At 45.3% G+C, this 11,297-nt stretch overlaps 1 protein-coding gene across 1 annotated transcript in view; it reads right to left on the bottom strand.

The window, feature by feature from the left end:
• Nucleotides 1-11,297, bottom strand: part of VWA3A (von Willebrand factor A domain containing 3A) — a 56,384-nt gene that overhangs the window by 25,938 nt on the left and 19,149 nt on the right. Inside the window, exons 9-16 of the mRNA XM_081554568.1 lie at nucleotides 10,124-10,230; nucleotides 7,833-7,958; nucleotides 7,421-7,529; nucleotides 7,143-7,208; nucleotides 4,636-4,761; nucleotides 1,730-1,865; nucleotides 1,518-1,621; nucleotides 54-134 (exon numbers count right to left, since the gene is read on the bottom strand). Coding sequence (XP_081410694.1) covers nucleotides 54-134; nucleotides 1,518-1,621; nucleotides 1,730-1,865; nucleotides 4,636-4,761; nucleotides 7,143-7,208; nucleotides 7,421-7,529; nucleotides 7,833-7,958; nucleotides 10,124-10,230 — 855 coding nt within the window. The remainder of the gene's footprint in view (nucleotides 1-53; nucleotides 135-1,517; nucleotides 1,622-1,729; nucleotides 1,866-4,635; nucleotides 4,762-7,142; nucleotides 7,209-7,420; nucleotides 7,530-7,832; nucleotides 7,959-10,123; nucleotides 10,231-11,297) is intronic.

Here is an 11,297-nt window from a genome sequence, read left to right on the forward strand (position 1 = left end):
ATTCATCCCCCTCCCCACACCCCACATTCTGACTGATGGGACCCAGCACTGACCTGGTACTCGTACAGGAAGGGCAAGTCCACATGAATATTCTTCACTGTCCCGTCGTGCCATTCAAATTGCACCATTGCCTTCTGCACTCAGGTGTGGCCAGGAGGGGGGCAGGTGAACAGAAGCACAAGTGAGGAAGGATTTTAAGTTTAAATCGGTCACTGGGTTCTCCAAGTCAGATGCAAGAGAGGGAAATGGGCTCTTAACACCTCTGCGGGTGGATTAGGCCCCTCCCCATCACCAGGCCATTGCCTTGTCTGGAGCTGGCAGCTGAGGGACTTCAGGACACAGTCCCCTGAATGAACCAGGTGTGACAGCAAATCGGCTTCCTTCTCAGGAGGTTCTTCTGAACAACAGTGTCTTTATTAAAAGGTATGATTAGAAGTTTTGGTAATAGCAGAGTCGGAGACCTTAAAGCATACTATAGTCATAAGTTCTTAGATTTGGAAACCTAGATGGGCCTTCATGGACACTTTGAAAATCAGATTTGTTCATTCTGTTCATTCATCCTCCATCAAGTTGTCATATCTGTATCTCTGTCACTCCTTCCGTCTAGTCATTCATCTGTGGGCTGCCAGAACTAGACATCCCCTGTCTCTTGCCTTTCATTCTTCTGTCTTTCCACTGATCTTTTCTTTTCTGGCCTTGCCTTGCTGCCTGTGGGATCATAGTCCCCTGACCAGGGATCGGGCCCATGCCCCCTGTAATGGGAGTGCAGAGTCTCAACCACTGCACCGCCAGGGAAGTCCCCCCACTGACTGATCTTTCTATTCACCTATTATGCTTTCCTTCCACTTCTCCATCCTTTATCCTTCATTTAATCTTTACTTTTCTCCTTTCATCTTTTTATTCTATCATGTTATCTATCCTTCCATCTGTTCATATTTCCATCTGTCCATCCATTCTTTTACCTAGTCATCTATCATTTCCATCCATCCACTCACTCAGCCTTTTCCTCCTTCTTTCTATCCTTCTCTCCACCCAGGCAGCCATTCATTGACTGCTTACTTGTACTACATATAGGGGACAGAGTGTTGGGGAAGAGTTCTTTCTTTTATAGGGCTCATACTCTGGTGGGGATCAGACATGTAACAAATACACACATATGTGCATCATAGGAGCAATAGGAGAAGTCTGTATAAGGTAGAGTGAGGGCCCAAAGAGAAAGTGTGTCCTGAATGACGAGGAGGAAACTTCCATGAAGGAGGTGACCGTGGTGCCCAGTATACGCCCTCTTACCCCTATCTCCCAAGTTTCATTTTTTGTATCTTTGAAAAACAGCAGTTAAAGTAGATTTGATGAGAGTTCTAGAGTCCTGGGTGGAAAGCCTGCATCGCACTCCAAGCCCTCAGGTCCTGCTCCTTGGGCTCTGTCTCATAACCTCTATTTCCTGAACATTTCAGAAAGGAAATACCACACAGGAGCTCCATGGCAAAGGACAGGACAGAACTCTGAATCTGAGTTACCTCATGGATAGTTGATGATACTGTTTTCCGGAGAATAGGTATAAATTCCTCCACGGGAGAGAATGCATTGGGTGCCAGAACCTGATAAAGGTTTAGCTTCTTGGCTGTAAAAGTAAATGGTGGGGTTTGAGGCACTGCTCATGAAGCCCCAAAGGGTTCATGCCTTTGGTCAGTCACCCGCATCTTGGGTTCTTCCCTCTCTGGGGATTTACCTTTCAGGCTATTGGTCTTTAGCCATTCTGCAGAAGTCAGGTCCAAGTTTGGGAACTCAATCATGAGAGGATCCTCATGCTTTGGGGGTTTAGGCAAGAGATTCATGAGTGAACTCTTGCCAACCTCTGTAGAAATCTAAATTGAAATGAAAAATCATCATTACATAATAATATTTTAGAGCTGGAAAGTCCACAGTCTTCCCCCTCCCACCCAAAGGAGCATCTTAAAATATTGTGTTTAGTCGCTCAGTTGTGTCTGACTCTTTGTGACCCCATGGGCTGTAGCCTGCCAGGTTTCTCTGTCTCTGGGGATTCTCCAGGCAAGAATACTGGAGTGAGTTGCCATGCCCTCCTCCAGGGGATCTTCCCAACCCAGGGATCAAACCCAGGTCTCCCACATTGCAGTCAGATTCTTTACTGTCTGAGCCACCAGGGAAGCCCAAGAATACTGGAGTGGGTAGCTTATCCCTTCCTTCTCCAGGGGATCTTCCTGACCCATGAATTGAACTGGGGTCTCCTGCATTGCAGGCGGATTCTTTATCAGCTGAGCTACCAGGGAAGCCCTCTTAAAACATTACCTGTTAAATTACAGGCAGTTTTGCCTTTCCCTCCCATAGTCCCATCCCCATCTCTAGAGATGTGTGGAATTTCCAGGAGAAGACAGAGCTGTACCCAGCAACTCACTTCCTCTGTCATCTGTCCATCCTCCTAACCCCTTCCCACCCTTACCAACTGAATCAGCACCACGGACTCCAAGATGACAGGTGGCCTTGCCGTGGGCACAAAACATAAGCTCCAGGGAACTAAAGAGCAATTCCTGTACCAAATCATTTAGGGAGCCCTGATCTAGCCTAGACTCCCGTGCCCACATTTACAACCAAAAACCTGAGGTTCTGAGAGATTAAGTCACATAGCTTGTGTTCGAGGAAAACACAAAACAGCAATTCCCAAACTTGAGACATTTGAGAACCACCTTCATGAAATATGCTGTATCTGAGTACCAGGGTACTGTTATTTGCTGTTGTTGTTGTTGAGTCATTAAGCCGTGTCCGACTCTTTTGTGATCCCATGGACTGTAGCCCACCAGGCCCCTCTGTCCATGGGATTTCCCATGCAAGAATACTGGAGTGGATTGCCATTTTCCACTCTAGGGAATCTTCCCGACCCAGGGATTAAACTTGTATCTCCTGCATTTGCAGGTGGATTCTTTACCACTAAGCCACCAGGGAAGCACTGTACTGTTATTTACTTCATATTTAAAAAAATCAAACATGTAACACTGTCTTTTTAATAATTAATTTTAATAACATTAATTGAAATTAATATTAATTTCAATTTTGATTTTTAATGGACCCCTTTTTGTACTTAAATTTTATATATATACTTTGTTTGTTTTTGGCCACGCCTTACAGAATGTGGGCACTTAGTTTCCCTACCAGGGATTGAATCTGGGCTCTTGGCAGTGAACACGCCAAGTCCGAAACATTGAAACTGTCAGAGAATTCCTAGTACTTAAATAATTTTGGAAAGCTCTATTTCTACCATAATGAGCTAGTTTTAAAAATATAACATTTAAAAGAATGTTAATCTGCATATCACCTTATAATTATTTTGCAAACTACAAGTAGTATATGCATTTCATTTTGGGAAACTCATGGCAAGTTTCTGACATCAAACAGACCTGAGTTCAATTGAGACTAATCAGCTTCTATCTCTGTGATCTCAGGCAAATTATTTAAACTCAACTTCAGTTTTCTCAGTTGTAAAATGGGGGTAATAACATATCTGCTGCAGACCGCTGTTGTAAGATAAAGTAAGGCATTTAAAAAGAGTAAGCCTTGTGCCTATCTTAAGTGCCTACGCACTCAGCAAATGAAAATCATTAATTATTGTTATTGTTTATAGATAATCACGTGGTCCCAGAGGCTGTGGAGTTGGAGAAGATTCTTGAGAGTCTCTTGGACTGCAAGGAGATCAAATCAGTCAATCCTAAAGGAAATCAGTCCTAAATATTCATTGGAAGGACTGATGTTGAAGTTGAAACTCCAATGCTTTGGCCACCTGATAGGAAAAGCTGACTCATTGGAAAAGACCCTGATGCTGGGAAAGATTGAAGGCAGGAGGAGGAGGGGACAACAGAGGATGAGATGGTTGGATGGCATCATTGACTCGACTTGAGCAAGGTCTGGGAGTTGGTGATGGACAGGGAAGACTGGTGTGCCACAGTCCATGAAGTCACAGAGTCGGACACGACTGAGCGACTGAAGTGACTGATAGATAATCAGTAGAAGAGCTGAAAGTAAAATTCAAGACCTCAGTCTAAGTGCTGTGTTTCTTTCACGACAGCTAGCCAGGTCAAAACGTGTGGTACCCCAAGTCCATACCTTCACTCTGTGATGCTATAAAAGCGTTTCCAATTCTCTTCTGTCCATAACTAAGTTGTCTGTGCTGTCTAAACATAGCACAGCTTTTATAGCGCTTGTGTCCATAAACTTTCTAAGTTTTTCTGCTGATAAATTAAACGCCCTCAAACAGGGCCTTTGCCCGGAATGAATGAGATGCTGGTGAGAAGATGTCTCCAGACAGCCTACCCTGTGTAGCTGAGGTTTTCATCATTCTCCAAATTAGGGGGAAGGGAGGGACAGTGTTTAAGTGGAAGGGGTGGCAGAGGCCTGATGGCCTTTCTCTGAAATATATTTTTTTTCGGTTAGAAAATCCACCAGGATCCTTCCAGCAGAGGCTGGGGCAGTTCAGAGCTGTGGGGGCTGTGAGGGGGCGGGGCTTCGCCTTACTCCGCTTTTGGGGGCCTGGCAGCCGCGCCCTTGAATGACAGTTGAGACGCGAGAGCATGGCGAGGCCAGCTGCGCGCCTCCGGGAAGGTCTGAGCTCCGGCTCTCAGCACCTACCTCCTGCATCACGCCGGTGGGCTCCTCACAGGGGGCATTGGGGTGCAGGGCTTGCACGTGGTCCCGGAGGCTCTGGGCCTTTTGGATTTCTGCCAGGAGCTCATCCACCTCCCGGCTGCTGCAGATCTGGGGGTGGTGGGGACAATCGGTCATCCAGTAGTCACCTGGTTAGCCGCAGTGGCCGAGGTGAGAAAGGGCAGGCAGCCACGTGAATCCCTAGGGCAGAGTGGCATGCTCTTCAAAGCGGATGTTATAAACAGGATCCATGAGCAGGACAGAGCCTGCCAATGAGTGTTCCGTTTGTACATTATTGGCTTGCAGTGTTTTAAATAGTTGAAAGGCTGTCTAACCTTACAGATGTGAAGAAACACTTTATACCCTCCTCTAGCTATAATAATAATAATTAAAGGACTATAATAAGTATTGGCGAACATGTGGAGAATTGGAAATTGAGGGGTGCGGGTGGAACTGTAAAATGGTGCAGCTGCTGTGGAGAACAGTTTGGCGGCTCCTCAAAAAATTAAACAGAATTACTACATGACCTAGCATTTCTGCTCCTAGCTATGTACCTACAATAATTGAAAACAGGGACTCAGATACTTACCCACCAATAATCGTACCAGTTCACAGCAGCTCAAATATCCATTGACTGGTGAATGGATAAACAAGTGGTAGTATATTCAGAAAAGGGAATATTATTCAACCATAAAAAGAATGACGTTCTGATACATGTTAGAACACAGATGCATCTTGAAAACATGATGCTGAGTGAAAAAAGATGGACAGGAAAGGTGACTCCATTTATATGAAATAGCTACAATAGGTAAATCCCAAGAGACAGAAAGCAGATTGACAATTAGCTGGGGCTGCAGGGGAGGGGGAATGGGGAGTCATTGTTTGAAGGGTACAGAGTTTCCTTTTGGGGAGATGGAAATGTGTTGGAGCTAAACAAAGGTGGTGGTTACACAACATTGTGAGTATAAAAAGTGCCACTGTTGTTCACTTTATTTATGAGAATTTTCTCAATTTTTAAAAATTTATTTATTTATCTGGCTGCCCTGGGTCTTAGTTGTGTGTGGTATGTAGGATCTAACTCCCTGAAACCAGAGATCAAACCCAGGCCCTCTGCATTGGGAGCATGGAGTCTTAGCCACTGGACCACCAGGGAAGTCCCTCAATTTTTTAAAAATGAAAGGAAATCACACACACACACACAAACACAAATCCAGATTTCTGGCTCTTTTTGAAAAATCAGAAGATTAGAAACACTGGGGGTCACTCCTGCAGAACAAATAAATAATGGGCTAGGGCTGAGCAGAGGCGTCTCATTCACTGGGGCAAATGCTGTTTCGTTCATCACACTCCTTACCACTCTCTGCTGCGGTCTCATCAGAATCAGTTGTAATTTTTTGTCATCTTTGTACTGTTGTTTTGCTCATAATAAACAAAACAATGAAATTTGTCTTACCCATACCTCCATCAAGAGTGGAAAAACAATAACTAAGCCAAGAGGTTCACAGGTTTTAAGAGAAAATATTTCTTAAACCAGCCAGTTTCATTCACTCACCCATAGTATCTTCCTAGCCCTGGAGTATATCACTCCTACAGAGTCTGGCCAGTGAGGTAACAAGGGGTTTTCCCAAGGAAAGTGTTGCCTGACCTAGACTTTGTAACACTAGAACATACTTGTGAGATGCAAATATTCATTTACTCTTGGCAATTAGTAGTTAGCAGGCAAGGCACAGCCTGAAGCTCAACAGACAGCTGGATTCTCAATCTGCCATATGGATTTACACACGCATTTGCTGTCATCTCCATTACAGACACAGAGTGCGTGATGTTATTATTAACTGAGACAAGGATTAATGGATGGATTGGTACAGAATTACTTGCTCATTCAGAATTGATTGCTGCGTGTCTCTTCCAGTACATGGGGTCTATCTAGGAGAGAGAACTGAAGCAACTGCTTCAGACTCAGAGCTTTGGTGGGAGCAGAGGTGGGCTGGGGCCCATGTTGATGGCAACTGGGTAGGAATTCAGAATTCTGTCAGCATGCAACCAGCTCATTGTGTGCATGCTCAGTTGCTCAGACGTGTCTAACTCTTTGCGACCCCGTGGACTGCAGCCTGCCAGGCTCCTCTGTCCATGGGATTCTCCAGGCGAGAATACTGAAGTGGGTTGTCATTTCCTCCTCCATTGGATCTTGCTGACCCAGGGATTGAACCCATGTCTCCTGCGTTTGCAGGCAAATTCTTTACCACTGAGTGACCTGGGTAGCCCAATCAACTCATCATACACACTGACAAAAGAATCTCTTGTGACTTTTTGTTGTTCCTGTTCTTCCCATCTACTCCTTTTAATCTGATTTTACTTGAGTAAACCCACTGAGTGGGGGAGAAGGGAAGCCAGTACACACAAAGAATCTTTCTGGCCCAGATTCCCCAGGCACAACCTTGGAAGCAGGCAGGGATAGGAGGAGGGGGCAGCGTGTTGGCCCAAGAGCTTACCTCTGTCTCTGGGCTGTAGCAGTGATAGTAGCCCCCAAAAGCTTCCACAAGGTTCTTCAGAACAGCCTACGGGGATGGAGACAGAGTCAGCCCTCCCTAGGGCAATGCCGCTAGTCTTACAAGCTTTCTCCTTGTCTGATCCTCCCAACTGGGCTGACCAATGGGAGAAGCAGGAACAAGGAGAGTTGTATTCTGATCCACAACTTGGGGGCCTCAAAGGCTGGCCCAGCTCACTATCGCCAATCCAAGGGAAGCCTTGAAGATTTGTGGGTACTTACAGGCGGCACCTGATCATCGCATTTGTACGTGATGATGTGGATGATGAGGTCCCTTCCCGTGGTAGACTGTTGGATGTAACTGGACAGGATTTCAGAAGGCTGATCTGGGCTGGGAAGAAGAAGGAAGAAGAGAAGGGGGTACTCCAGCAAAATGGTAATTCTCAAAGAAGCTCTACCAAATCTAACCAATCACCAGTGTCCCAGGTCACCTGTGTTAAGATGCAGGGCATAGTGGGCCTCAGGCCTGGCTGCCCTGGCCCCCTGCCATAAAAATCTGTAGATGAATGGCCTGGAAATACAGCCCTCTCTCAAGAGTACATGAAGAGTCACGTTTGATGGTCTTTTCTCTAACCTTGGTTTGGTTCTCCAATCCCTTCCTGGGTCTGTTAGCAGCATAGAAAAGGAGACCTACCAGCTTCCCATGATGGTCACCAGAGAATTCAGTCCCTTCAGAACGAAGACTTTCTTCAGGGCTTGTAGCAGATTGCTGCCTCTGTCAGGCTGCAGTTTTTTCACCCAAAGCTTGAGTTCCTGGAGACTAGGCAAAATGATAAAACCTAATAACAGTACTCATACTAGGGACCAGGCCCAGGACAAACATGGGCTGGTGTGAGCCTAACAATGATTCTTTGATATGGATACCTTATTCCCATTTTATAGATGAGGAAACTGAAACTCAGAGTTAGGACTTGCCCAAGGGGATACTGTAAGCAACTGGAAATGCTGAGACTTCAATCCAGGTGTGACTCAAGGGCCTGAATTTCTAGCGACTCTGCTACGTGGGGTCTGGGACTAAGCTCCTTTCCCCTCCAACTCTCCTGGAGGCAGATCTCAGCCTGAAACATGAGGTTAATCCTCAACCCAAAGAGTCTTGAAGAGAAGACACTAAGGCTGTGTGGCTACATCCCACATGGATTGGAATACACACTACTGGCAATAGGGGAACGACTCAATACAGAGCTTTCTTGGTTCAATGTCTCACATAGCACTAGTGAGACAGCTCTGGTCTCCCCATTTCTCTTTCATTCTGACACCCCCCCACCCCCCCAAAAAAACCCTTCAGCTCATTGCCAGTAAGTCTCTTTCATTATTATAATGGTTGAGTTTCCCTTTTTAATAAAGGGAACAAATCCCAGGCCTGGCGCCATCTCTAGTCAATAGGTTTCAAGCTGGAATTTAATATTACTGTTTTGTCTGCTTTCATGCTATTTATTTTTATAGCAACTTTCTAATTATGGCAAGTGATACAGGATTCTCAGTTATGGCATTGATAGTTTCATTCAGAATAAATATTGGGTTATTTTTAAAATCAATAATAGTACAAGTTGCACAGAGTAAACAATAGTACAAGTGGCAGGGATATGACAAAAATCACAAGGGAAATCCAGGAATAATTGCAGTTAAGGAACTCTTGGCTAGATGGTCTCAAGGTGACTTCCAGGTCTGACATCCTGGAGCTTTGAGGTTGAACAAGAGTGGAAATCACAGTTAAAATATAAACAAACAAACAATCTTATCTATTGAGTGCCTTCCATGCCAACAACTCTGTGAGAAGCAGGTATCCTCACCTTATTCTGTTAATGAGAGAGTTAAAGGATGAATCAGGATCCCCCAATAACTGTCAGAGCTGGGATTCAAAGCCTATGCTGCCTGAACGGGCACTTCTCTACCCAGAAGGGTGCCCCTCTACGGCCAGTGCTGGACAAGGGAACCTCTGTCCCAGAAACGCAAGCATGTGGCTTTCCCTGGGATCCGCTCTGTGCTTTGGACTCCAATCCTGTCTACCATTTCAGAAATGTTCCCTAACCTGAGTCTCAGTTTCCTCATCAGCAAAATTGGGATAGTAATCCTATTCCATATGTTGGCTATAAATATTGAGTAAGAGAGTACATGTGAAGTGCTAAGCATGGCACCTAACACATAGTGGATAATCAAGGCTATTCCTTTCCTGGAAAAGAGATGTCTACTTTCAGGCATAAATTAGTAGAAATTCTTAGTTGTTTAGTTACTAAGTTGCATCTGATTCTTTGAGACCCCATGGACTGTAGCCCACCAGACCACTCTGTTCATGGGATTTCCCAGGCAAGAATACTGGAGTGGGTTGCTATTTCCTTCTGCAGGGGATCTTGCCAACCCAGGGATCGAACCCAAGTCTCCTGCACTGAGCCACCAGGGAAGTGCTAAACAGTGGAATTGTAGGTAGCTATTAAAAAGAAAGAGGTTGACTCTGCATACTGAGAGAAAATTAGGTGCAAAGCCAAGATGAAAAACAATGTAATGTCCTCTTGATTATGTTTAAATAAAAGAGGATAAACACACAGATGCATATATGTGCAAAGACTGTAGAAGTAGATTGAAGAAACTATTATTGGGAGGTGAGGGAGGGGGAACTAGGGTGAGAGGGAGACTTAGCTGCTATTTTTTATACTTTTATACTGTTGCAATTTCTGAAAATCAGCATGTATCATTTTCATAATAATAAAACTATCTTTGTTCGATTTCTCGGTAGAAATGGTATCTTGTCTTTTCATTTTGTGGTGCTTGTGGGGTGATGACTTTTCCAAAAGTTATTGGCTTCTTGTGTTCCTGTTTTTGTGAACTGTCTCACTTATTTTTATTTTAATCTTTTGATAAAGACACTAACACTTTTAGGGAGGAAAATGACCAGGTAAACACCCAGGCTAAGGCTGGGCAATCACTCACCTGGAGGTGCTGACTTCCGTCGGGCTGGGCCAGAGGGCGCTGGTGGTCGTGCCAAAGGCCAGAATGTACAGCTTCTCTTTGTGGCTCAGCTGCTCGTCAATGAGGTTCTGGTGGGCAAGAGGACATCATTGGCTCCCAGAGTCATGTGGAGCCTGCCTTCACCTCTCATGCTGTGGTTGTGCCCTTTGGGCTGAGATGTGAACTGTGTTCAAACAGGGTCCCTTAAGACTCAGCTTAGCGGCCCCAAGTTGACATTTGCTTGCTGCCCCTGGCGTCACAGGGGTCTGGGTAGAGCGCCCTAGCTGTCCATCCCAGCCTGTCCTCGGCTGTGTGTGGGCAGTGCCGGGCCTGGGCAGTCAGCCAGTTCTGGAGATGGGCTCTTGCTCCCACTGACTGCAGACCCAAGATCTCTTCTGGAGCAACTGCCACACACTTGGGTCATGGGTGTGGGTGGGATGAGCACTCACTTCAGCATGTGCGATGGCTGGACCCTGACTGTGGCACTTAACACGTGGCACCCAGGGAGGAGCCTGGAGGTTGAGGACAGTGGTTGCCATCTTGGCCGTGTGAGTTGAGGATGGGGTGATGGGTGCAGGGCCAGCCTACTGGGTGTTCTCAGGCTCAGCCTGGTGAGCATCCAACAGTAAGATAACTCTTCCCCCTCCTTCCAGGTGAGAGAATTTATTCTTAGGTAGGTTGATAAGGAGACAAGGGCCCTTAAGGAGGAGGAAGGGACAAACTTTTTTTTCTACATTCTCTCATTTTAGTCACATAAGACTTTTCTCCTCCTGAACTCTGAGTTGTTATGACAACAATCTATTTCATCTAAGACTTACTTTCTTTGAGCCCAGAGCTAATGACTACCCAACAAAACAACACATCTTACTCAAGGGTATGTTTTTCCTTAAGCTCTGTACTAATGATTATATAACAACAATGTATCCTGCTCAAGGACATGTTTCTCCTTCTTGACAAAAAACTTCTGACTAATCCTGCTATCTTAAGATATATGTTGTGGGAGTGGGTCTGGTAAGACTTTTACAACCTTGAGATACTCTTTTGATCTATTGTTGGTAACAATTGAAAAAGTATACAAAGCCCCACCCAAACTCTGCCCCACCCTGGGCACTCTCTGTCCCCTTCTGCTGTCTATGTCAGAAGCTTTCTCTGTCCC

This window comes from Giraffa tippelskirchi, chromosome 13 (genome assembly GCF_054371585.1).
Source record: "Giraffa tippelskirchi isolate mGirTip1 chromosome 13, T2T-mGirTip1v1.2.pri, whole genome shotgun sequence".
NCBI lineage: Eukaryota > Metazoa > Chordata > Mammalia > Artiodactyla > Giraffidae > Giraffa > Giraffa tippelskirchi.